The 27,901-nt window shown below is 49.9% G+C and overlaps 1 protein-coding gene across 1 annotated transcript; it reads left to right on the top strand.

The window, feature by feature from the left end:
* Window positions 1–492: 492 nt before the first annotated feature.
* Window positions 493–27,452, top strand: KBTBD11 (kelch repeat and BTB domain containing 11). The gene is made up of 2 exons (XM_087418288.1): window positions 493–613; window positions 20,514–27,452. The coding sequence occupies exon 2, from the start codon at window positions 21,368–21,370 to the stop codon at window positions 23,408–23,410; it is 2,043 nt and encodes a 680-aa protein (XP_087274414.1). The 5' UTR covers window positions 493–613; window positions 20,514–21,367; the 3' UTR covers window positions 23,411–27,452.
* The last annotated feature ends 449 nt before the right edge of the window (window positions 27,453–27,901 follow it).

A 27,901-nucleotide genomic window follows, 5' to 3' on the forward strand; every position in this document is an offset into this window, starting at 1 on the left:
CACAAGAACAACTTTCGACGTTTCGTCGACTTGAGTGTTGTGGATGGTTTTCTTTTTTATTCTGGAATCTATAAGGAGGAAGGCAATAGGTTTCTAACCACTAAATGTCAACAACGCATCGTGCCTCATTTTACAAAAATATATCAACACTAAATTCCAGCATTCCATGGTTTTGCATGGGATGAGGGGTGGCAGTAGGACAGAAAGGAGCGAGGCCTGTGGCAGGGAGCCGAGCGCGCCGGCGGGAGCCGTGGGTTTCCTCGCGGGATGGTTGGGGGACTCAAACTCCGCGCTGCGGAGGTGCGGCCCGGTGGGGACGGCGCGTGTACAGGCGACGTGCCGCCAGGGGGCGCCGCTCTCCCCGTCTCGAGCCGCGTTGCTGGGGGAACTCCGCGGCCTGGGAAGGGTTCAGCGAGCGGGTGGACGGTGCGCTGGCCAGGCGCGCCGAGGGGCAGCCCCGCGCGGACCCCCGCCTCTCCGCGGCCCGGGCCCCGCGGCCGCGCCGGCGCGCTCCAGCGCGGAGCCTGCGCGCCGTGTGCACGCGCCGCCCGCCCCGCCCCGCCGCTGCAGCCTGGGCGCGCTCCTCGGAGCGGCGGGGCCTCCGCGGACGCGGGTGAGTGCCGGGCGGGCCGGGCCGACCCCCGGCGGGCTGGGGGAGCGCGCTTCCCGGGGGCGGGGCGCAGCGGGGACTCGCCCGGCCGGGCCTGGCCGCGCTCACAGGCGCGCGGGCAGGAGCCGGAGGGCCCCCGGGCGCTCCCAGGCGCGCGGGAAGATGCTCGGGAACCCGCCGGGCGCTCGCACAGGTGCGCAGAAGGCGGCCGCCCCACCCCGGGCGCTCGCACAGGTGCGCGGGAAGAGGCCCGCGCGCATGCGCGCCGGAGACCACCGGCGTGGGCTCCGCGTCCCGGGCTCGGGTGGGCGCCGGGGTGGAGGGCGAGGCGCCGAGCGGCGAGGTAGGGGTGGGCCCTGACGGGAAGGCAGCGGCGAGACGCCTCCAGAGGCGGAGGATAAGGGAAGCGGGGGTGGAGGGGACCGGGGTGGGCGCTGATCGGGGTGGGGTGGCCGCCGAGTCCGGGGAAGTGGCCGCGGGGGCGAGGGAGGCGGCCGCGGGGTGGCCCTGCTCGCGGTGGGGGTGGGGTAATGGGGTGGGCGGGCCTCCGTCCCGTTCCGGGCGCCCGCGTGGAGCGTGGGGGGCCGGCCCGCAGGGATCCCCCAGCGCCTCCTCCGGGAAGCGAGTGGCGAGGGGGACGGGCTACCGCGCTGGGTCTCGGAGGACGACGAGCCCCGCGCTGCGCCCGCGGGCACCGCCTCGGAGGACGCAGCCCCCGGCCCCGCCGGAGCCCAGCCGGAGCCCGCGGGGAGGAGCCAGGCCCTCGGCCGCCGCGCCCCGGCTACCTAGGCCGAGCGTTCCCTGGGGGGCGGCCCGGGCGCCGTGGCCACGTTTGCGGCTGGCGGGGGTCGGCCGGTCCCCCTCCTTCCCAGTCTGGCCTGGGCCTGTGCTCTGCGCCGGCTGGGACCCGGGGGAGGGGAGGGACGTGCTGGAGGTTTGGGCAGAGACCGGGCCGCGTGTCCGCTGGCACCGCACCGTTTCTCCTCCATCGCCCCTTCTGTGTGCCCTGCGGCCGTCGGCCGGGACCCCCAGGGCCCGCCCCGGATTGCTCGGGGCTTGTGTGTGTGCGTGTGTGGGGTCTGGGCTAGTGCATACAGAACGGTTTCTTTTCACCCAGCCTGCACCCCCTGACTGAGCCGCCCCCCGCCATCGCCAGTGCCGTCGTCTGTGTTTGAACGTGCCTGACATCAGGATGGGGGTGGGGAGGGGGTATAAAAAGGAGCAGTATTTAAATAAAGACCGCGCGTGACTAGCTCACCCCCCACCATCGACTTAAAGATGAGTGGAGTTTAAATTCATTTCCCATCAAGGCCTCCAGCCCCTGCCCCCCGCCGCCCCCAGCGCTCCCGCGCTGGTGTGGGCGGGGGTTCCGCGGGGTCCCGTAACAGTACATAAGAAGGGTTTTAAAAAATTCCGCCACCTCTTAGATTCCTACAGAACCATGTTCTCTCTCTCCACGCCCCCCTATCTATTCTAAGGGAAAAGAAAAAGAACAAACCAGTGTGAGACGCTTCGTTTCTATTCAAACCACTCAAGGCCCGTTACCCTCAGATTTCAAATTCCTGCGCATCCCCTCCAGCGCCGAGGGAGCCAAGAGTTCACTGTGTTCCCGGCCTGTTCTCCGCGCCTCCCTCCATTTCTCATTAAACAGCAGTTTCTCAGACTCTAATTAGGAACCCCTAATGGATGCGGGGTTGCCCTTGAACCTTGCATCCTGAGCTAATGGCGACCTCTTCTTAGAAAACTCTCCACGCCCTGGAGCCGCAGAAGCTGCTTCCATTGCCCCCTGATGAGCGCCAGGGACAGCCCGTGTCTGCAGAGTCATGGTAACTGGCCTCCCGTCTCTCCCTTCTGGGTATAAATAAGCAAAAATTTTAATGAGATAAAAAGTCTTTTGAACTTTTAATGGCAATTTCACAGGTATTGGTAATATAATTAGAATGAAAATGAAAAACAGAATGAAAATAGTTAAAAGATTTTGCTTGCAGTATTTAAGGCAATCTTGGGCTGGGGAGGAGAGAAAAAAGAGTTAAATGTGGTGATCTTAGAACAGGACTAAATGCATCCCCAGGCAGCACAACTGGGTATGTCCTCATCTTGCCTTCCTAGTGCCCCAGCCTTCATGTAGGGACGGCCCTACTCTGACGACCCTCAGAGTACTTTGCCTGTTACTGGGAGGTGGAAGAATCTGGAATTGTGGTGGTGAGACCACACTGCATCTCTGAACATCTTTTTAGACAGTCCCCATCGCTCCATATGTTCCCATACAAGAGTCAAGATTGGCAACGAGAGAGAAAAGGTCTCTTTTAAGCTTAAAATATACTTTTGGAGTCTTGGTCCCTATTCTGAGACACAGAGGCTCTCCAGGCTCTGAACGCCTCCATCTGGGATCATGTTTCAGTTTTCTAAATACCAGCGGCATAAATTGCTCAGTAATAATAGCTTTGCAGGGCATCTGGACTTCCTGAGGCAGCCGTAATGCCCCTCGGCCTCCCTGCATCTCAGGCTTTGTGACCCAGGAGGACCACGGCTGGATGGGCTTCAGAGGGGCCCGGAGAGGCAGCTGATTTGCAGAGCAGGAACCAGCCGTGGCATCTGGCACGTCTTCCCCTGGTGACCCAGGGTGGTATCTGCCCTTCTCTGGAGTTCAAGGGATGATGGTCTCTGTTGTAGCCTGATTTGGGTTTTTCTCTTGCAATTATTGTAATTATGCCAGAATTATAGTGTTGGTACCCAGCACATATTTTTGAAATTGTTAACAATGAGCAGTGACTTTTAGAATATGATAAAAACTTCTAGCAGTTTACCTTTTGCCAAAACCCAACTTCTGCCAGAAGGGACAGTAAAATAATATAAACAATGCCTTGGAAATTGAAACCATTGCATGTCCTGTGCAATGTTTGATGAATTAAAAATTAATTTCTCTCTTTCAAAAATATTTATTGAATGCCTACCATGCGTCAGGCGGTATTCTGGGTGCTGTGAATACGATGGAAAGGGAAATAGACCCTGTCCCCTGCCCCTTGCAGCCTAGACTCTAGTAAGGTAAATGGCATTAATTATATAATCATGTTGATTCATGTGTGATAACAAACCGAGACAAGAGCTGTGAAGGAAAGGAAACAATTGTGAAAGCATCTGAAGGATGAGAAAAGAGATCATGTGCAAAGGCCCTGTGGTGAAGCATAGGGCCCATTGGGTAATGTAAGGGAGGCCAGCCAGGAGCACTAGTGCAGAGTGTCGTATTTGTCACTTCATATAATTTTATTGCCAAATTAATTGTGGTTATGATGTTAATATGTTATTGATGGGGCTTTACACTTTAGGGCTTGATGGGGTAGGACGTGGATTAATTCTACAGAACTGAGATCTACTGAATCATAAAGGGAAATCATTAAATAGGATGATGTAGACAAATGTTTCCTCAGCTGATAGCCACTGTGCCAATGGTAGACGCTATTCTTACTGTTTTGTTATGGAGTCCTAGAGTCGTGGGGCCTCTGAGTGTACGGATACCAAATCTGCTGCCCTTGTCGGAGCCACCACCGTCTCCCGCTTTTACTGGTGCGGAAGCGTCCCATCTGGGCTCTGCACAGCACTCTTTCCCCTCCGGTCAGTTTCTCACACAGAGTGGTCATTTACAAACACAAATCTCACTAGGTTGGACCATCGGTAGCTTCCCCCTGCTGTAGGCTGTAGCCCGCAGTCCCTGTGTCGGTAACGAGACTCTTGTTCCACTTAACATGGTTGTTCAACAAACCACCCCTCACGCTTGGTGGCTGCCACAGACTGAAAGTTTGTGTCCCTCCCACGAAAATTCATGTGTTAAATCCTAACCCCCAATGTGGTGGTGTTAGGAGGTGGGATCTTAGGGGGTGATGAGGTCATGAGGGAGGAGCCCACGTGCGAGGGATTAGTGCCCTGATAAAACAGACAGGAGTGAGCTTGCTGCCTCTCGACTCAGCCCTGTGAGGACGCAGCTAGAGGTCTGCGGCCTGGAAGAGGGCCCTCACCCACCCACACTGGCACCCTGATCTCGGACTCCCCAGCCCAGAGCTGTGAGGAATAAATATCTGTTCTTTTTAAGCCAACTAGTCTCTGGCATTTTTGTGATAGCCGCCTGAACAGACTAAGATAGTGGCTTAAAACAATAACGTTTATTTTGCTTACAGGTCTGCAGTCTGAGGTGGGGGGTGACAGCTCGCCTCTGTGCCCCTAGCATGAGATGGGGCAGGTTGAAGGCTAAGAGCTGGAATCCCTGCAGGGCTCACTAACTCTCTCTGAGGTGTAGGCCGGGCTGATTCAAACAGGTGGGCTGGAGCGGCTGAGGCCCCGGAACACCCCTCTCTCTGATCTCTCCGTGAGCTCTCTCCAGCGGCAGCTTCAGAGCAGCTGGACTTGTACGTGTGGAGTCACGGTTACTAAGGACTGTGTCCTGAGCAAACAGGGCCAGGTGGACGCTGCACCACCTCTCCTAACTGGCCTTAGAAGTCACACTGTGTCACGTCCACTGCAGTCACAGGCCTGCCCGGATTCCAGCGGAGGGAACATGGACCCTAGCTCTCAGTGGAGGAGTGTCATCTCACCTGCTGAGAAGATCATCCAAGGGGCCATCTTTGCAAAATATAATTTGCCACAGTCTGCCCTCTGGCTGATAAATTCACATCCCTTCCATGTGCAATGATAAGATCCCTTGCATCGAGATCCCCTGCATCTATCTCATCCTACTGTGGTGTCAGTTTTGGGCTCCAGGTTTAGGATATGTAGCCGTACACCAAAGAGATGAGATATCTGCCTCAGACACCCAACATGCCATGATGGGAAGGCATAGGATAAATGCTGTAGACCCTTGTGTTAGTCAGAACCAATAGGACATGCATATGTATACAGGGAGAGAGAGAGAGATTTATATTAAGGTATTGGCTCATGCGATTGTGGGAGCTGGCCAGTCTGCAATTGGCAGGGTAGGCGGCCAGGCAGGAGACCCAGGAGAGAGCTGAAGCTGCAACTCGAGTCCTAAGGCCGTCTGGAAATCTCTCTTCCTGGGGGCACCTCAGTCTTTTCTCTTAAGACCGGATGAGGCCCACCCGCATTAGGGAGGGTAATCTGCTTTACTCCACGTCTACCAATTTAAATGTTAACACCGTCTGAAAAATACCTTCGCAATAACATGCAGACTGGCATTTGGCTACCATGGCCCAGCCAGGCTGACATACACACGTACTCATCACAACCCTCCTGTTCAGAAGGGGGAAGTGGAAGGCACGCAGTGGTCTCTGGCCCCTGGCAACCCTGACTTCCAGTCGGGCTCAAGTTGGCAGTCCCTTGATAGGGCTGGGCTGTAATTCCTGGGAATGACTTTCCATTGTTCTTGGCTCTGCCTTCTGGATTCTTGGATCTGCTCTCTGCATCATCCTTCCTTTTCTCTAAGAAATGCCTGGTGTTTGCAGCTGAGTGGTTTTCTCAGCCGGTTTCCTGTTTTCATTTTGTGCTCTATCTCTGCCATTTAGTCCAAGTTGGCAGTGTTTCTTCCTATATAATTATCTTAAAAGTGTTGTGGGTTTTCTATAGATCTGTTGGGATTCGTGCCATTAGACAAAAGCTACGTCCACAAATCTCGTTAACATAAGTGCTTTCTCTACTTCGGACTTCCTGCAAGGCTGCTGTGAAAAAATGTCCTTAAATTCCTAAGGTTCTATTGTTTACCGAAGAGCATCTGCCAGGCGTGCCCTTAAGATCTCTAGTGGGCCTTTTGTCTGGCGGTACTCTGCAGCACCCCGTCAGGTATTTATGAAGTCTTAACAGGGGATCTGATGGTGCCATCTGGATTTGATCTTTGCTCTGAAGCCCTTGCTTAATTTGACAATCGTGGAGAGGCTGGGAGAAAGAACCAGTTTTAATTTTGAACCCAGCAAGGCCTGGTTCCTTTATATTTGCTCCACATCTCACTTGAGAATTGAACGATTCCTTCTTCAGATCTTCTCTCTCCTCTCTCATTTTACCAAATCACCAAGAAAAGGCTCGGCAGGATCACCAAGACCCTGCCTGGAAATCTCCGCTGGATCCAGTCCACCGAGTCCGTTTGTGTTCTCTGCGTTCCTGCAGGGCCCAGTGCTGCCAGGCTCTCTGCCGCTCCCTAACGAGGGTGGGGCACACTGTCCTGGCTTCCCTCTCAGCCTCGCTGATGACAGCTTGAGAGCCACGAGGTGTCTGTCACCAACTCTTCAAGGCCCTTCTGACTGTGCCCACTGTCCAGCTGGGGGGGCCACTGCACTTGCAGGTTTCCATGATGTAGCACCTCACTTCCAGGTGGGGTGCATAACCAGCCATTCCAAAACATGCTGGCTTAAAACAGCAGAGTTTATTTTGGCCACAAATCTGCAGTCTGGGCTGGTTTTGCAGGGACAGTCACTCAGAGTCAGTTGAGAAGAGCTCAGATGAATTCTCTGAGGGCACACGCTCTTCTGAAACCTGGGCTGGACACCCAAACAGTGGGGCGTCGCTCGTCGCCTCTGTGGTCTCTCCAGCTGGGCCCTCAGGGTCACCCGATTTCGTACGTGTTGGCACAGGGAATCTGAGCCACGGGTCCTAACACTGGAGGAGGGCCAGGAGGAGGCTGCATTGCCATCTTCCATGTGGCCTTGCTTCACCGTAGCCGCAGGCCGCCTGGTTCAAGAGGACAGGACATACGTCCCCCCACCCGGGGGAGTGAACATCGCCTGTGAGAAGAGCAGGGGGTCAGGCTGGACCAGTGGGGCCACGTCAGAAACGACCTTGAGCCATGGCCCTGCACGACCCGGTCCCCCCACCCCCAGTTCCTGCTCCTCCTCGCTGTCGACCAGCCAGCGGGAACTGTAGCAGCTCCTGCAACGCACTGTGCAGTTTCCGCCCTCCGGCTGTTGTGTGCGGCCCTCGGCACGGTCTGCTGCCTCCTCCGGTCAAGAAGTCCTGCTCGTCCTCTTCATCCCTGCAGACGCTTTGCTTCCCTGGGAAGCTTCCCTTCTGGTGCCAGGGTCACTGGCCTGTTGTACTCCCACCTGGCACCTTCCCCAGCATCTTCCACATCTGTGGTCATTCACTCAACACGAGTAACAGGGGTGAAGCCTGTCGTTGTCTTCGCCAGACCAGCATCTCCACGGAGGCAGGTTCTGCGCTTGTCTCGTGCGCAGGGCATCTCGGTGTCTGGCATGGTGCTTGCGCATGGAGCATTTGTGGGGGCCGGTGGCTGATTTATTAAGAAAACTTCTGATTACAGCACTTCCTACGAAAGGTAGGCATCCCCACTGTGCAGCCCCGTACCTCCAGGGTTCTTCATGTTCCACTCGCTGTTGTCCCCTTGGTCTGGAAGTGTCCTGGCACATGGTGGGCTCTCGTTACGTGTTTGTTGAATGACTGAATAAGTTAATGAATGAGACAGAAGCCCATACTGGTAAAGGGCTCTAGACATTTATCTAGACATCTAGACATTATCTAGACCTAGATAAGGGGCTGAGTTCTAGAGGCTGTGTCTACCAGAAGCACTGGGGCTTCCGAGTTCTAAGTGGATGGAGATTTTGTGGCATCAGGGGGTCTCAGCTCCCTGATCCTCTGGCCGTGGAGGGCAGATCTTAGTGTGGAATTAGTGTGGAGGCGGAGTGACAGATTTGCTCATCAGTTTGAGTCACAGCTTTGCTGTTTGTTCATTCGGTCACTTTGCACTAGTCACGCCCCTGTGCAAACTCCCGCTCTTCAAAGAGTCGAAGGAAATCACTCTGATTGAATAAGGAAATAAGATTAAATGTTTTTAGCCATATCTAATCATTTTGATATAGAAGTCAAGATATAAAATAAAAAACAATATCTTCATTTCTCTTATGTCAAACAGACAGCACCCTGTTTGCTTTTAATGCGAGCATTCCTACCATTTATTGTATTAATGAGACCTGATGTAAGGGTTTGCTATTTTGAGGAGAAACGTTGAGATAAAGATACAGGCCCAGTTTGTGTACCACCCCCAATGATGTCAGATACCAATGGGAACCTTTTTTTATTTTTACTTTTTTGCTGAGGAAGATTCGCCCTGAGCTAACGTCTGTGCCAGTCTTCCTCTATTTTGTATGTGGGTCACAGCCACAGCATGGCCGCCGACAAGTGTGGGTCCACACCCAGGAACTGAACCCAGGCTGCTGAAGCAGAGCGCACCAATCTTAACCACTACGCCATGGGGCCGGCCCCTCAGTGGGAAGCTTTTTCAGTGAACTTTGGCAGCTACGGCCTCCTGCTCACATGACGGTGCCCCCGAGGTGGTCCCAGGGCTTCTTGGGGAGGTTGCAGTCCCGCAATCTCACGCTGCTTCCGCGTGGCCCCAGGGTGTGGGTTTGTGGTGGCCCTGGGGCCTCGTAACACGTCTGTGTGAACTGAGAGGCACTTGTCGCTGCCCGTGGGGGCCCCGACAACCAGGAGTGGCACGTGGCAGCAAACAGGATGAGGCGCGAAGGCACGGGCAGCATCTCTCCGTGAGTTGTGCATATGGCCGTTTCTCTGCGGCATCAGCAGTAGCAGGTACACATCTGAGAGCTTTCGGCGTGATGTCAATAGTCTACCCAACCGAAACTGCATCTGCAGTGTCATGGAATTTGTATATATTCATGCACATGTATGTGTGTGTATCCAACAATTTTAAAAATCGTTGGATCTTAGATTTGTGGTTCGTTTGTTTCACGTTTCTGGAATTGAGGTAGCGCAGTGTAGTAAAAAGGGCCCACCAGGATCTTGGTTCTAAGTAAGTGCCAGCACTAATTAGCTGTGTAACCTTGAGCAGGTCGCTTAACCTCTCTGGGTCTCAATTTCTTCCTGTTTTCGTGACAGGCAGGGGAAGCACGCGCTCTCCAGTCTCTTTCATCTCCAACATTCTGAGTTTGGGGAAGGATTCCGGGGCTGGTCAAACCTGAGACTATGGGCATACCGAGATACAGCAGGTTTTGAACGTCAACACTGTTTTCTTCAAACCTATAACTGAAATCAGGCCCAGGATTTAGCAAAATCTGATTTTTAAAATTCATACTTCATTTTCAGGACTCCGTGCCTAGAAGCCTGGAGATGATGAGAGTGAGCCTTGGTTTTACCATATTTTTCTACTGAGCACTCCTCTTTTTGGGGCTCAACTAAACCTTGTGTTGCTTTATTTTATACAGAAACACACATGCCTGCACATACATGCACACAAGTGAATGTACATATACACACACATACATGTGCATGAATATATACACATATACACCTGGAGAGAGATGTGTATGTGTGTATATAAGTAATTTTTCTGATTATTAAAGTAGTACATGTTGAATATAGACAATTGGAAGATACTAAAATTATGAAAAAAGAAATCACTCATATTTCACTATTGACATGTCTTTTAAATTGTTTGGTATTTTTCTCAATGTCTTTTTTTCACGTTTTCCCCTGTGAGTGTGTACTTACACACACATGTAAGTACTCTCTCTCTCTATGTATAGTTTTAAATGGCATATGCTATTTTGTGACCTGGTCTTTGAATTTAACATTGTGGTGGAAGCCTTTTCACACATCTGTAGAAACATCGAGAATGTGGTTTTTAATGGCTGCATGTGAATATAATGTAATTTATTGATCAAGCGCCTTGTTCATTATCCCAGCATGTTGCAAATAAGAATGCTCTGAAAAGCACCCTTGTCCTTGAGTCTCAGGAGGCATCCCTGGTTTTCCAGGAGGGGAACTTCGGTCCAAGTTACCGAACAGTTGAGGCTCTGGACGAGGCTGGGTTTTGACAGGGTGATCTGATTGTCTGATCAACGTGCCATCCGAGAACTTGCGTGTGCAAAGTGCTCCTGGGGAGTTTTGGGACCCCCTTCAGCACTCTTAGAGGATCCCAGCCTTTTGAGTTAAGGTGGCCTGGGAGGTGCAATTGGATAAAGCGCTGCATTCTCGTGCTCTGAATGGTATCCGGAGTGGTCCTAGTGTCTACGGAAGCTTGCGTAAAAATCAAAGCCCTGGTAGGAGCTCCTGTTGCCAAGGGCTGAGCTGTGAGGGGCAGGGCTGCTTGCCAGAGACCCCCAAAGGGAAGGGGGCTGACTGGCAAAAGCAGGCTACCTGGCAAGAGGAGGCCGAGCACTTATCGCGGGAACGCCCTTCGTGTGGCCTGTGGTCCTCAGTGAGGTGTCCATCTGCCTCGGTGAGGATGGGCTGTCAGCAGCTCCTGGGGACGGAAGACGAAGCTGTGCTGAGATTCTGTGCAGAGACAGGGGACCAGGCCTGCTGGACACCGTCACTGCCTGGTTTCACTGCTTCAGAACTGCCTCATGCGCTCAGGGAGCTCCCGCCGCTTCATGAAATTTCAAACGCTGGACAGACTGCCCTGGCGATGGTGTCCACGTGCCTTGCCATCCCACACAGAAGTCACCGTCTGCCCAGAGTCTTAACTCAGATGACTGACTGTGAGATTTGCCAAAGTAGGAGCGTTGTTTTCCAAAATAATCATCCTTGTGAGACTGAACTCACCGCAGCCATTAACTTCTAACCCACAGTTTAGGGAAACAATGCAATAAAAATCAATATGTTGGTCACCTTCATCTATAAACCATATTTTGTCAGATGTTAAAAGAGTTTGCAAAGACAGCAAATAATAACACAAAGGCTCCTGGGATTTAGTCTCAAGATATAGTTATAAACATTTAGTTTTGTATCCATGCTCATACTTGGCTGTTTCCGGACCCTTCTGGCTCACATTTGTGAGCTCAGACTTGTCAGACCATTTGTCTTGATTTCTGCTTCAAAATTAATGGCTAAAATAACAACACCAATAACAGATCAGTTATCATTTCATCTACCCTCCTTTCCCCTTCAGTCACCCTCATCGGTTTGAGAACAGACCACCAGGAGCTGAGTTTGGATAAATTCCATCATCTTTCTCTGTAGTCTCTCCAGCAGCCTCTCTGTCACCTCTGCCAGGCACCTCCTCTCCGGGCGTCCAAACAGAAAGTGCAGTTCTGCGTGGCTGTCATTATATGAACCAGGCCTCAGGTTTTCCCCGGGACCTGAAGTGGTTCATGCTCGTTGTTCGGTAACTGCTGAGCTTGAAGAGGAAATACACATCCTATTAAGTTAAACAACATCCTGTTTTTGAGAACCATGCTGACGTTGTGATAATGCAGGTTCAGTGGAGAGGAAAGATGGGACTCTTCATTAAGTCTTAACCAAACCAAAACTGAACAGAAGTCGGAGAGAAGGGTCTCTACAATATTTTCAATTTATACCAACAATGGTAAATATACTAGATTAATGGAGAAGACACTGGGTTGGGAATCTGCTTAGGTTCTAATTCAGTCAGTAAGTGGTATGTGATCTTGGACAAGTCTCTCTTTTATAAAAGCAAGATCTTGTAACTTTAAAAATTACAAAATGTGAGTTTTTATGTAAAATTCCCATATTTCAGTCTGACTGGACCTTTAAGCATCCTGAATAAGTTACTCAAATACCCCAGCACTAAGAATAAAGTAACTGAAGAGTATGATTACCTAGTGATTAACTCCACGTATTTATGTTCAAGGTTGTTTGGCTTCCGTTAGTTTTCAGTAGTCAGCCAGATTAATTGTTTAGCTATTTAAACTTATAGAATGATATTTTAAATTGTAAACTGTGAAATATTTCAAACAACATAAACCATGTAATAAAAGAAATGCTCATATATCCCAATAAGATTTAATACCTGTCATCATTTTGCCATTTATGCTTAAATCCTTAAGAAACCAAATGATACAGAACCAGTGGAAGCCGCCATCATTTCCTTCCTTCCTTCCTCAGAAGCAACTTCTATACCAGAATTCATGCTTGTCCTTTTCACACTTCTATAAACATAGAGTATTTTTTTTCATGTTTAAAAGGTACATAAATGGTCTTATACAGTATCTTTCTGCAAACTGCAAACCTTCAAAAATTCAAAATTGTGTCTTTGAAATGTATTCATATTGATACATGTGGATCTAGCTCATTCATTTTAACATGTGTAGTAGTTTGGGCAGTGATACAAAATCAGTCTAAAAGTAGTTTAATCAATGCTTTTTGTACAAAAGGACACAAGACTGATCACATTACCGCCCTGTCATCATCACAAGCCATGAGTGGATTCCCATTGTAATTAAGATGACGAGACTCCGTGGGCGTGGCCCCAGGTCCTGCTGACCCCACAGGGCTCCTGAGTCCATCCAGCCTCTTTCAGTTTCTGGAACTGGTCAAGCTTGTTCCCATGCAAGGACTTCCTCCTGCTGTCTCTTCTACCCCCGTTATCTGGCTGACTCCCTCTCTTCTCTCGGGTTTCAGCATACGTTCGTATTCTCAGAGGAGTCTTACCTGGTCCCAGAGTAGAAATCAGGTCCGTCCATCATCATCTCTCTGAATCTGGCTCATGTCTCCTTCATGGCATTCACCACGCTTTATAATCCACTAGAATTTGTGTCATGGCTTAAGGTTTGCCTTTGTCTCTAGACAAACTCGGTGGGGCTGGGACCAAGTCTGTTTGGTTTCTTGCTCCCTTCTACTACCTAGCACACTTCCTGGTACATTGTAGGTGTTGATATATATCCACACAATAAATGAGAAAATGAGTCAATATTGCCAATTATTTATCAACATTGAAGTATCAATGGGAATTTAACAGATTGAACGATTGCGAAAAGTTGTGGGATTTCATTGGCCCAGGCAGTCTCTCATTTCTGACTTTAGCTTTCCTTCACTGGTAGGACACTCAGCTTTGATTTCAATGGATCCCCAAAACAGATTTATTTTAAAAGAGTCGAGTTTACCCAAATATTGCTCAGAACTGGATCTTATATCTAGAACTTTCAGGATAGTTTGCAACTCATGTGTCTCTTTCCAGAGTCTCAGTGATTCCATGTATAGTCTTAGTGTTCACACTTTATGTTTGGCTAAATCATTAATTCTTGACTCTTGAGCCACAAGGAAAGGGACTTGCTTCCTATTTCAGAATATTTTGAGCTTGCACCCAGAAGGTGCTTCCAGAAGCCTAGAATGTAATTTGCACTCATCTAATTTGGAGACTCTCTTCTGAAGGAAGACACAGATTTATTCTTATCCATTTTCCTTTCAGTTCTTCAGGGTCTGTGATTGCAGTGGGCACAGGACCGTGTGGTAACTAGAAACAAGGCTGCACCAGTTAGTGGCTGTCTGTGTGACCTCGCTTTAGATGGCGTCTGAAGGCACAGCACTTCCACGAGCACATCAGCAATGGTCTTACGTTCCTCCTCTACTTTCAAATGTAGTTCCTTCAGGTATATTATTACGTCACCCACAGGGGAACATCTGGTGAGCCTCAGAGCTCTAACACCGTGGGTATCTCAGAACTCTTGAATTAAAAAAAAATCGATGACCTGGTGAAGGAAGCAGAATACTAAATCTGTTCAACCAATTTCATGACCTAGTTGTCCAACTGGATTCATGTAAATTTAATCTCTCTACGCTGTGCTTCAGTTATCTCCACAGAGCTCGTAACTGGTGATGGCTCAGGGTGCAGGCACAGAGACCCTCATAACTGCCACCACCCCTCCATCACAGCACACAGCAAAGCTGACCACAGAGTGGGGAGCCCACACTCCCAGAGTGTGAGACTTGGGGATGGAATCCAAGGCTGCCACCAAATTTCCTAAATTCCTGACAGCAGGAGTCCATCCCTGTGAACTCATTGGCCAGCTAATTTAGGGAATAGGTACAACAGTCCCAGGCACTGTTTCCGAGGCCACCTCTGAAATGCTCCAGAGACGGGAAAGAGGAGAAAATGAGTTTGGTTTTGGTCTGTTGCTAATTTTGTTTGGTCTTTTGAGACCAGTCACTTCCTATTTATGGGCATCAAGCATTTTCTTGTCTATTGAATGACGATCGTCGTACTTCTTCTTCCTCCTCATATATGAGAGGTGACAATGAAATGTGAGAGCTTGTCTGGACGCAGGCTGTGGGATTGTTGGTGCCGCTCCTATCCCATTAGGGGGTCTCGGTGACTGGGAACTGCATTATTCTCCAGGTGGGAACTCTCACGTGTGCATGCTCACTAGGGGCCAGGACCTGTGCTGTGCTAAGCTCTTTATAAACATCCCATCTAATCCCCAGGGCAGCCCAGTGAGGTAGGTATTTGTTTTTGGTCAGAATTATTTAGTTTCCAGGAACAGGAATCCCACTCACGTTAGCTTAAGTCAGAAAGGACTCACTAGCTCACATGCCTGAAAGACCACAGTGAAGCTGGTGGTGGGCATGACTCAGTCTGGGGATCTCCCCCGAGATTTTTGCTGAGTGTTGGCTATCTTTTCTCTTACTGAAGACCAGCTTTCCCTGAGTCCAGCTCCATGACTCAAGAGGCAAGGCCCTTTCTCCTTCTGCATCAACCCGAAGGCTGATGTGTCTGAGGCCGCACCCTCCTGGACCATGCACTGCGAGAGTGGGGGATGTTGCTGGGCTGGGCCTGGAGCAACCCTATAACTTATGATTACAAAAGCAGCATATATTTATTTTAGAAAATAAAGAAACTCGGCATAGTTACATTGAAGATGATAAAAGCTATCTCTACTCCAACATCCAGAGGTAAGCACCGATCCCTTTTGAAGAACGTTTTTGTGAGCGATATCCTATATCAGTGATGATACCTTAATGTGTGCATCCTTGGTACAGTTTAAGAACTTGCTTTTATACAGTGTTTTAATCTGGATGTTTGCACAGTTGTTTTTTGTAGTTTCCCTGCTTCACGTTCATTCATTCATTCATTCATTCATTCGTCAATCTTTACTGAAGGCCCTTGCAGAACCTATCCCTGAGCGAAGGAAAAGAATTAATGCAATCTTCCTGTCGTGGATTTCACGTTCTCATGGGAAAGGATGACACACACACGTATAACGAATGATACTGTGTGTGGTGCTAAAATAGGACATTCTGTGCAGACAGAGAGTCACCGACGCTGGACATAAGGGAGGCTTGTAGAGAAGGCGCCACAGGAGCTTAAGTTGAGAATGAGCAGGATTGTGTGGCAGAGACATCAATACACACCCGTGTATGTCTATGCATGATCCCTAAGGGAGACGGGCAGTTCTGTGTCTCCTGCGGTAGGATGGAGGGGTGGTTCCCACAGCCTGGGTGAGGGATGAGGGTGGGAGTGAGTTCAGAGCAGATGGCTCAGGGCCTCACTTACTAGCCCAAGAGTTTGGACAGTGAGAATAGCCATTACATAAAAGCTTTTCTTTGGGAAATTCTCAATTATTTTACTTCTTCCAATTAAGTCCTGCCAGATAATTCAACCCAGTGTTATTCCCCTAAACAACTCCCACACAGGCGTGCTGAGTAGGTGCTTGCATGGCTGGTGTGAGCCTGTCCCCTACACAATGTGCTTCCCGCTGCCTCTGCCTGCTTCATTCTCAGAACTGGGGGGCGTGCAGAGTTACTAGATTTCTGCTGACAGGATGCACTAGGCAACCAACTAGACATCGGAAGATTTTGTGGGCTTCGATCAACGCAGTGCACGGAGGCAGCGGGCGGTGGCTCCTTCATGGTTGGCACTGGTAGCAATAACTTCAGAGGCACCGGGAGTGAGGCTTCACAATCCTGGGTAGTGGTTGGATTCCTGGCTCTGCCACTCCTAACTGCATGGCTGGTTACCTGTATGAAGCTGGTGAAATCGCTTCATAGCTCATGTCCTCTCCTATAAAACAAAGCTGATAAAAACAATGAGCTCACAGAATCGTTGCGAGGGTCATGCGTGTTTGCATGATGTAACACACATGAGAACAGCGCCTGGCAAAGACGACACTAGCTATTACATTCTTATTATTACTAGTGTGTAGTCAGTTATGTTACAGTTCATCTAGTCTTTTAGGAATGTCCTTCATAAAAAATAAATTAAAAATTATAGAATGTAGTCTGGTGGAATAGACTCTGCTTCATGTCGCTCGATCTATTGAAAAACATCCACTCATTCACTTATTTACTCAACAGATGAGACTGCTTCCTAGACACCCTGTCCGTTTCTAAATGGCACAGGGCATAGCACATAAGCGTGGTGAGTGTCTCCTTGCCTGAAGCATGTTACAGAAGTCTTGGAGACAGAGATGCGGGTGTTCCACTTTTCACGACTTCCCAGAGTCCGCACTGCACTTTGTTTTTAGCAGCCCGACAGCAGAGTTAATGGAATGCATTTTGAAATGAAAAACTTATTTATGAACGATGCTTCCTTGTGGCTAGCTGTGGACTCTGTGATGATGCACATGTTGTTTTGATGGTCCTAAATCTATATTCTGTCCCATGAAGAGTCCCGAGAACATGTGACTCAGGGAGAGGCGGGAAGATCTTAGCTTCGTAGAACTTGTGCAGTCAGCCTGCAGCCTGGGCTGGCTTCCCTCCCCCCCACTTACTCGAGGCCACCGCTGCCCACTGGCAGTCCTCCATGCCTAGAAACTGCCAACTCCCTTTAAATGGGGCCCAAAGAAGAAATAACCTTGAAAAACTATACTTGTATGAACAGCTGAAGCAAATCAACACATTCTGTGATCAAATAGAAATCCTGAGATTCCCTACAAGTTTCTAAACTTTTATAATTTTTCTTATTAAACCTCACAATTTATTGGCTGTTTGCTGTGTGAAGGGCATCTTTCTGGTGTGGAAGGCATGCAGTGGGCACAGGTGCTGTTCCCAGCGACCCTGGTCTGACAGGTGTGTGGCCGGGAGATGTACCTGAAAAACACAACAGGCCTGAGGGGGAAGACACCAAGAAGGAGTTCGTTAGAAGCAATACATATCACAGAAGTTTCAATAAGCTTCCTAAGTCTACTAACAAATATTTTTTAAAAATTAAGCTGACTATAATTATTTGAAAGGAAGATTCTTTTTAGCAACTTGTGTTATTATAATGAAGCATATTTAATTTTATATAAACTAATATCCACATTAAATACATAAAATGTCCACATTAGGAAATCATACACAATATTTTATTTTTTTACAACTTGATATTAAAAGTAAAGAAATTAATGGAAAGAAACTAAAAAATTTCTGTTTCTTGGTCCTATTAAAACATTTTCTGCAGGCAAGAAGGAAACCTGTTTACTCCCACCCCACACCTGGACCCTGACACATCACTTCAACTAACATGCTGTGCCAGGATTCTGTTCATCATCTGTGTAGCAGGCCCCAGAAGTGGTGCTCGGGGAAATACTTAATGATAATCGCCCAGGAAAGAAGTCTTTCCTAATGCCCCATCAGGAGGGAAGTTTTCAGTTATTGCACAATTACCAGGATGGGTGCTCTGCACAGAATCCTCAAGGAGCCTCTGAGTGGAATTCTGGTTCTAGAGCCAACCACAGAATGGGGGAAAAATCCCTTTGGAAATCTCTGATTTCCAGTCCAAAGAAATCTGGCACTGTCTTAGCAGAGTTGCTGATGTCTCAGGGGGCTGTTAGATGCAAAATAGGCTGCCTCCTCCCTATCTATTTTAAGGCGAAATCATAGTAATGGGTCATTCTGGGGAAAAAAAAAGATGCAGCTATTAATGTTGAGTTTCTTGAACACCATCAGAAAAGGAAATAGCCCGTTTGCTGAATGTCATTTCTCCTGTGGAATCTGATCGTCTGTTCTGCAAGGTGGTGGGAGAGACTCTGAAGCAGCCAGATACCTGTGATGCTGTGGAATGGTCTTTCAGAAAGCTGCCTGGTAGCTTCCGTGGAGGAGGGACTTCCGTGGAGGCTGGGGTGTCCTCTTTGCACGTGGAATTCAGCATCACCACCGCCTGACGTCATAGTGATGGATGGTCTTCTAACAACATTTGTGTGTCTGGCACCTCCTTTGCTGACTGTACGGTGAACAGGGACCCCTGACTTGGTCACTGGGTGCAGAGCCGGTTGTGTTGGTGAGTGGTTGGTAAGAGGCTCTCATGGTTCCATCACTGTGAGATTGCGTAGCTGTGCCATGGTCTCCAACCACCTGGGCTCTGCTACCCTGCTCTGTAATCCATGCCAGGGGTGGACAGGTTGATAGAACAGTGTAAAACCACACCTCTCCTGGAAGCGTCCCTCAAAAGGACACAATTTCATAACTTTTGTGTGTTGGGGAGTAAAAGTGATATAGTTAAGAACTCACGAGTCATGATTTGCAAGATAACTGAGTTTTATTCCTTCTCAGCTTGGCTGGAATAAGAATCAGGGTTCTATCTCGTGCAGGTGACCAGATAGCTTCGGCCAGTTGATGACTTCAGACTGTATTTGTTTCATCATGGAAGTGTAGCTCTGCTTAATTGTAGTTACAACAAATTGTAGACTTGGTCTGGTTCTGTAGGGCGTTTCAAACATAAGAGTTCCAAACTTCAGCTTTTAAAATGTGTCCTATTCCAGGCCCCTGCTTCCAGTCTGTGGTGATCTCCACAAAGAGAACTCTCAGGGCTTAGGCTGCTGCACATTCTGATGAGAGTCTAGCCAGAGAAAGAACTCGGAAGTTCTGGGACCCTCTTCCAGGCCAAAAAATATATATAAAATAAAATACTATGTTAGTTGTCTAAGGTCCTTCATATTGTACAGAAGTGTTAATGAGCCAAATAAGAGCCAGTTCTCTGACTTTATTTCAGACATTGAGGTCCATTTGTATATTTGGATAAGATGTGTAAGTCTTTCTTAGTTTTTATCTAACTTTCCCCGGAATGACTCAGCGGGCTGAGAAAGCACCTCTGGAGTCTTGGGAAAATACCAGTGAACTTTGCTTATAAAATCTCTGCAGGTTTCCAGTTTGTCATCACATTCCGGTCGCTGTGGGCCGAGCTCATTTCCATTTCACTGGTCATCACGCCTTGTGGAAGCAGGATGGAGAGCGCTGAGCTAGCATCATGTCGGGGCTGGGGCACAGCTGAGTAAACACGTCAGCGCCTTCTGTCCCGCTCAGCATCGTCCGGGACCCACACACCTGAACTCAGAGTGTCAGCTCACTCTCTACATTTCTTCACACTGCGTTTCCAGGTGTCCCAGGACAGTGCCCTGCACATAGAGAAGACGCCAGAAAGTTATTGTTAAAGATTTCTGGAAAAGAGAGAGAGAGAGAGGAAAGATAGAACACAGTCTGGCTCTCCCCTTCCATTCATTCTAAGACCTTTTCAGGCTAGGGAGTCTCCATGAAGGTGTTGCCAATTTAGGAAAGCTACTTTATTACATTATTTTATAATTCATCTGCAGCTGCTCATGTCTGCCTTCCAAGTACTTCAGGGGTTTTTTGTTTTTTTTCCCCTGGATTTGGCTTTTCTTTGCTGCACGTGGGCTATTTGGAGAATTGCTTCTCTGAGGTTTTTCAGAGACGTAATTCCAAGAATAAGCAGTTAAACAGATTTCGGAGTTGAAGCCTCTGAGGCCAACTCCAGAGAAGTGTCCTCAGCACCTTTCTCCAAATATCAGTTGTAACTGAATTTGAGATAACTGACTGGGAAAGACTGCAGGAAACCTGTCCCATGTTAATAAAATTAATAAGATTGCATAGGCCAGCCATGCTTTCTCACTAAAAGTTCTTAATTTTACACATACATCTCATTAGGTTGAACACTCGAAACTGTTGACATTTGATGCTTTTGACCCACAAATGCAGCAATTTTGTAGGGTTCAATCCAATGTATTTAAAGGCCATTGCCTCAATTGGCCTGTCCTTCATAGGCCTCAAAATCAGGGGAGGAACTGTTTAAGTACCTAAATAACTCTGTATATCCTATTCACCAGACTCTCCAGCAGTCAAAAGTCACAATCCCCCTTCCCATCAAATCTGAATTCTAGAACCTGAAAGTTGTGGAGGGAAGTGGTGGACTCCACTGACACAAAATAACCCTATTGAAAAATGCACATTCCAACATCCTCTCTCTTTCTCCCATAAACAGGAACAAGAAGAGTATGGTGAAATGATATGGAAACACCTGACATTCCGGCAAAGGAAGTTGCAGAGGAAGGCTCTTGACTGATAAATGAGGCAGGCTCCTAACGTGGGCAGTCACTGTGTTTTTCTAACACACACCTGGCACGTGAACTATGGACTCCCCCCCAGGTGAACAGTGTGGATGCAGATACATCAGGAAAGCTGCTGATGCCAGGACACAGACCAATGTTCTCCAGCTGACCATTCATAAAGCTTAACTGCAAACAGAGAGTCACACAAAAAAGGAAAGCTCCCTGGGGTGGCTCTTTACAAAAAACGGAGTTAAAATCAAGGTTCTCGCGTTGTGACCGCAGCCTGGCTCAGATTTGTTGCTCCTCGGCAGCAGTGATGTGACGGAATGTAAATTGATAAACACTGACTCGCAGAAAGAAAGGGCATGCCTGGGTTTGGTGGAGGTACCCGATAGCTCAGTTCTGCAGAGAGGGAAGGACAGATAAAGCGGCAGCGGTGGCTCCAGGACTGACCTGTGCATTGACTAAAGCATCACCACCCGGCATGGGGACTAAGCCACAAAGACGTGGGCACGCAGCTAGCCGCTGGTAACGTTACTGCGGTTCAGAAGTTCAGAGGAGAGCGCATCGGGAGTTCACACCCTTCTTTGCAGGAGGGGAGAGTGGGAAGGGCGAGCGGGGAGCGGCGCGTGAACAAAAGCAGTGTGGACCCAGAAGTGAAATCTGATCGCGCGCCAGGAAAAACCCCAGAGGAAAGATCGACCTTGAGCGGCCGAGTCAGGGCGAAGTCATGGTGGGCTGCTGAGCGGGAGGCAGGCGCGGGGCGGCGGCGAGAGGAAGCGCTCCCATGGAGAACTCCGTGCCCCCCTGCGTCCTCTACCCAGGGGACGACCACGGCCGCGGAGCTGAGCCCGGGGATGCCTTTGCACATGGAGTGTGCGGCCAGGCCGGGGACCGGAGCGGCGCTCCCGAGGCTCCGGGAGAGGGCAGCCTGCAGCTGCCGGACGCGGCCGGGGGGGAGGGCGCCGCGTCCCCGGCGCAGACACCCTGCAGTCTCAGCGCGTCCCTGTGCTTCAGCTCCGGGGACGAGTCCCCGCCGCAGTCTCGCGCCTCAGCGGCGGAGGGCGCAGCGGCCTCCCCGCCCTCGTGTCGCAGCGGCCAGCGGGTGGTGGAGAGGCAGTGGGAGGTCAGTAGCGCGGGTGCCGGGTCCCCCGCGGAGTGCGCGTCCCCCGAAGAGCCCGTGTCCCCCGAGGAGCCCGCATCCCCGGAAGAGTCTGTCTCCCTGGAAGAGCCACAAGAGACCGTATCCCCCGAGGAGCGCGCGTCCCTGGAAGAGCCCGCGTTCCCCGAGGAGCGCGCATCACCGGAGGAGCCCGGCGACCCCGCGCCTGTCCCTCCCGGCGTAGGGCCCGAGCACGGGGAGCCCGACCTGGTCATCGAAGTGTCGGGCCGCCGGCTGCGGGCGCACAAGGCGGTGCTGGCGGCGCGCAGCGACTACTTCCGCGCGCGCGCGTCGCGGGACGTGCTGCGGGTGCAGGGCGTGGGCTGGGCGGCGCTGCGGCTGCTGCTGGCCTACGCGTACAGCGGGCGCATGGCGGGCGTGCGGCCCGACAACGTGGCCGAGGTGGTGGCCGGCGCGCGCCGCCTGCAGCTGCCCTGCGCCGCGCAGCGCGCCACCGACGCCGTGGCGCCGCAGCTGAGCCTGGCCAACTGCTACGAGGTGTTGAGCGCGGCCAAGCGGCAGCGGCTGGCCGAGCTGCGCGAGGCCGCCTACCGCTTCATGAGCGACCACTACCTGGAGGTGCTGCGCGAGCCCGCCGTCTTCGGGCGCCTGTCGGGGTCCGAGCGCGACCTGCTGCTGCGCCGCCGCCTGCGCGCCGGCCGGGCCCGCCTGCTGGCCGCCGCGCTCGGGCCGGCCGGGGAGCGCGCGGGCAGCCGCCCGCAGAGCCCGTCGGGGGACGCGGAGGCCCGCGGCGAGGCCGCCGTCTACTGCCTCCAGGAAGCGGCCGGCGAGTGGCGCGAGCTGACGCGGCTGCCCGAGGGCGCGCCGGCGCGGGGCTGCGGCCTGTGCGTGCTCTACAACTATCTCTTCGTGGCGGGCGGCGTGGGGCCCGCGGGGCCCGACGGCCGCGCGCGCCCGTCCGACCAGGTCTTCTGCTACAACCCGGCCACCGACAGCTGGAGCGCCGTGCGGCCGCTGCGCCAGGCGCGCTCGCAGCTGCAGCTGCTGGCCCTGGACGGCCACCTGTACGCCGTGGGCGGCGAGTGCCTGCTCAGCGTGGAGCGCTACGACCCGCGCGCCGACCGCTGGGCCTCCGTGGCCCCGCTGCCCCGGGGTGCCTTCGCCGTAGCGCACGAGGCCACCACCTGCAACGGCGAGATCTACGTGTCCGGGGGCTCGCTCTTCTACCGCCTGCTCAAGTACGACCCGCGGCGCGACGAGTGGCAGGAGTGCCCGTGCAGCAGCAGCCGCGAGCGCTCGGCCGACATGGTGGCCCTGGACGGCTTCATCTACCGCTTCGACCTCTGTGGGGCCCGCGGCGACGCGCAGGCGGCGGCCGGGTCCGGAGGGGTCAGCGTGCTCCGCTACCACTGCCTGGCCAAGCAGTGGAGCCGCTGCGCCTCGCACCTGAGGCCCCCGGGCGCGCCGTCGGGCCTACAGCCCTTCCGCTGCGCGGCCCTGGACGGCACCATCTACTGCGTGGGCCGCGCTGGCACCTGGCGCTTCGTGCCGCCCCAGGATGGCGAGCCCGGCGGGGACGCAGACGCCGGCGGCAGCTTCGAGCCCGAGTCCCTCCGAACCCCCTGGGATGCCCGGGGCGTGCTCTTCCCCTTCGTCCTCAACTTGCCTGAGGAGAAGCCCGACAGAGGCGAGGAGGGCGCCGCCTAGGGCGGGCCAGGGTCACCTGGGCGTCTCCTCGGGCAGCCCTGGGACGAGGAGCGCCCCGTGGGCTGAGGTCCCAGCTGGGAAGGGGGCGAAGGGAGCGGAGGAGGGGAGGGAGAGAGTCGTGGGTGGGCCGCTGGCCACCGGGATCCGTTAAATGCTTTGAGGTTGGAAGCTTGTCGTGGGCCTTGAAGACTTTCTGCAATGCTGTTTTAAGGTCTGCTTCCCTATTCTGCATTCCTTTTTGCTTCGCTTTGCTTAATGGGGTCGATGGTGTAAGATGTAGGATATGTGCAAATAGATAACTTTGCAGATAAGATACAGGATACCCGAGGGAGTAGGGCAATGGAATCAAAAGATTAAGCTTCAAGGTACAGTGGGTGGGTCCCAGAGTGAACCCAGGGGGTACCCAAGATGTATTCAGGATGTACCTAGGGTTTACTGGGGTGTGCTCAGGGCGTGCTAGGGTGCACTCACGCTCCGGTGTGGAGTGGAGTGGCGAAGAGCCCAGGCTTGACCTCTGGCAGAACCGCAGCATACTGTGTGATGAGAAGGTGCCGCAGGCACCTCGGGCTGCTGCGCCAGAGTCGAGACCCTAAAGTAGGCCAACTCGAACTCTATTAGTGGAACCACTGAAAGAAGGTCATAGTTTTTTGGCTTGAGGTTTAGAATTATAACTAATAAGTTAAGCTCTTAAAACCGTTCTAACTCAGTTTAAAAGTTCATGCCACCAGGTGTTCAAGTTTGGTTGGCTCAATTCCAAATTCAATAAGCATTAAAGGCAAAATCTTTGATTACCAATATGATCTCCCGTCCAGTACACATTGGAAGTATTTCCTCTACTGTGCCATAGATACCATGAATGGGGTCTCACACACACACACCCCTCAAGAGCAGTTCCATCTCACTGTTGAACTGGGATGGGTTTACATTTTCAAGTTAAAGGATGTTAATAATTATATTCAATGGTAGAGTAATGATTTACTATTATTTGAATTTTAAGTCTTTGGTGACTAAGTGTTTACCAAAGAGCATGTCATGAATAGGAAAAGCTGACCAGCAAGGGAGCTTGTCTATTTTAAAAGGAACCTTTGATAGCGATTGTATATGCTCAACCACTTCCATATTTTATAATAGGCTGAAAGAGAGTATTATTCCAAAAAAAAAAAAAGGTTAAAATAATTTTTTTGACAGTCCTAAAGACTTGTCCTAAAGACAAGCATGCAGACACATTCTGAACCCATGACTTATGATGTTTTAAATATGTATTATGTAATTCTGCTGAGAGAAATTAATTTTTAAAAGCATCATTCTAAGAAAATGTGGCAGAGTGACAATGAGCATATTGACATAAAGGGAAATAACATATAGTTATAATGTAGTTTAGCAAGTAAACTACATTTTTCTAATTGTGAATTCCAAAGTGCCCTAATAGAATTAACATGAAACTTATTACTTTGACAGGCCACAAGGATTGAAAACAAATCAATTAGTCTTCCCTCATTTGTTATGACATTTTACTTTCCAAATATATATAGACAGGGTTCACTATATATTAAGAGTTTAAGGATAAAATATATGCTCACAACTACAGGAAAGCTGATTTGGATTCTGAATCTAATCCATTTCTTGATTACAATAGGAAAAGTATACATTGAAAGTTACTGGAACATAATTAGATGAAATCATGCATACCTTACTGTTATTTAGTTGTTAACCCAGTGGTAGGAGTTGACATCTCTGTAGCAATCGGTGGGTAATTTGGAAATAGGTTATGCTTTTTGAAGAGTCTGTGGTTATGACAGTTGTCAGATAAGTATGTTTAGAAATGATCGGCTTGAATCTTATGCATGTGCCAGAGGAATGGCATTCACGGCTTCAGTTGGAGTATATTCTGGGGACTTGTGTGCTTGCTCTGACTGCTCATGAACTGAGGGATATCTTGGCACCCTGGTTAATCATCTTAGGAAAGAAAAACAGACTTCATAGTGCCTGACGTGATTGGCCTTTTATAGCAGTAGACAGGGAAATGGTGGTAGAGAAAGAACTTATAGCAAAAGGAAACAAATCATGTTCTTTTAAAAAAATGTACATTTCGTGTTGTAGTACATTTTTCTCTAGAACTTTATGCCACAACTTTTATATGAACTAGAACCAGGCTAATATTTTCATTCCTTAAATATCAAATTCATGAACTAGTATCACTGTGATTTACTTGAGGAATCATTCCTATGATGTTTACCGTTTAAAATGCTGAAAGTGGGTTTCCAGAGTAAAATGGTTCCCTTAAGAGAATATGAGAAATATTGATGTCAGGTGTGGACAGCCACACACTAGCACGCCCAACTGGAGTTTTTGTATATTATTTTTTCATTTAATTTGATAAAGGAATGCCTGTGCCAGACATAGCATCACTTCCTGTGGGAACTGGGCTCCGAATCCCAGGGATTTGTCAAATGAAATACACAGGAAACCTCAGGATAAGTGAAAGGATATAGACTATTAGGTATTGTATTTCTAAGGAGTAAGATCACATAAAAACAAATACTAGAGGACCTGGCATGCCACGAGGACCACTTTATTTTGCTTTTTGGGGCCAGTACCTGGATCGTGGAGCCACAAGGGTTTGCACCAATGAAAAAGAAAAGCCACCCCCTCCACCATAGTTGATTTGGAGGACTGCTGGGTGGGGAGGGGAGAGTGGGCTGTCATTGCTGAGACTGGCCCCTGAAGGTCTGATGTTCCAAGGAAGGGTCTTTACATATTCAGTATGAGGTTCTAAGTCTGATACTATTTAGAAAAACAGTTGGTGCAAAATATTCCTGATCGTCAATCAGCCAAGAGTCAAATGAAGCTAATGCATTTATGACATCCATCCATAATTCTCAAAAAATTAAGCAACCCACACACACTGACATTTCCAAATATTTGAAAGAGCAGTGGCATTTTAAGAGGAAACTGGTATACACGAAAGCTTGATCTTTTGGTTAGTTGACAAGCAATGACTTTTGTATTGTCAATCAAGGTCCATTTGGAACCCAAAGGAAGGGGCTTAAGATGTCTTCATTTTCTTTCTATTTTTATTTCTGGTCTTGGAAACAACCCCCATGCTAGTGTTGACTCTTGGCAGCTTTATGGAGCTGGATTTGGAAGTTGCTGATGTGATTTCTGCGTCTATGGTGGCACCTTTTCCTTTAAGAGAACCAATGCTGTGGAAATTCTTTTGCTACTTAGTTAAACCTCTTACCTGTATCTGTTTTGCTACAAATAAGTAAGAAATGAATCATCTGCTCCATTTCTGTTAACTTCTGGTGTCACTTTAGTAATTCTGGTGGCAGCTGTTTAATCTGTGGGTCTCTTGGGTAACTTCCTGTAAAAGATTTTGAAATGGAATGTTTCTGAGGTCTTTGCTTTTTCCTAAAGTCAAGACAGTTTGAGGACGCAATCTGTTGTAACAGCTTCGTGGGTCGAATGTAAACAAAAGTGGTATTTTGTATTCTGTCTTATTTTAGATGCTTTCCTAGCTTACAAAATGTTTCATTTTGGTGTTTAAAAAATCAAAGTTCTTATTTTCCCCTTTCCTCTGCAATATTATTCATATGAGAAGATAAAGAGCTAAAAATGGAGATGTGCAAGTGTTTTGGTTGCTTCTGAATTTATGTCAGCAGCTGCCTTCTCCACCTTTTCCACATGCAGGAGGATGCCTGGACCACTCGGCCCCTGCTCTCAGCACAGGAGCTGGCAATGGCAGGCTCTTTCTCCATGCTTAGTGAATTGGTTTGAAATGAATTGAAATAAAAGGCTAGATGTGTCCTCGTGTGAGATTAAAGCTCCTCCAAAGCGTTTTAAAGCTCTAAACCTTACTGCAGTGTTGCCATTTGTTAAAGACCAACCTGACTGTTTAAGGCACAGTCTGGGCCACTGATGCTTGTCTGTGTGGTTAATGTATTTATTAATGCTTCAGGTTTTAAGTCCCAGGCACAAATACTGTAAAACCTCATATGTCTGTCTGTTTATGCCAAGATGAAATAAATCATTGGAAGTGCCAGTGATCCTGGAATCTGTCCAGCGGCTGCTCGTCTTTCCCCCTCTCTGCAGCGGAGCACCAGGCAGGCGTCCTCTCGGAAATGTGCTCACAGGGGCTGGGGAGGTTCCAGCACTGCCCACGAGGCCAGGGTGGGTGGCCCATCTGCAAATGAGGAGTTTGATGACTCCTGAGGGTCCCTCCAGCTATGAGTTCTGAGGCAGGCGGTCCCTTCCTCCTCATAGGGTGTGTATCAATGCCTCTGCCCTCTCCCTGCCTGTCACCTGTCCCCTCGCCAGCAGGTAGTGGTGCCGCTGGCTGACTATGCTGCTTCCTGGAGAGGCCGGTGCTCTAAGCATGAACTTGTGGACACGGCCCAGTGTAGTTGGTGTGGTCACAGGAGGAGATGAGAACACAGCTGGGAAAGAGGAAGTTGATTCTATTCTCAAGTCCTGGAGCGGTCAGCTCACACC

This window comes from Ceratotherium simum, chromosome 28 (genome assembly GCF_057802395.1).
Source record: "Ceratotherium simum simum isolate JZ-2026a chromosome 28, ASM5780239v1, whole genome shotgun sequence".
In the NCBI taxonomy this organism is placed as follows: Eukaryota; Metazoa; Chordata; class Mammalia; order Perissodactyla; family Rhinocerotidae; genus Ceratotherium; species Ceratotherium simum.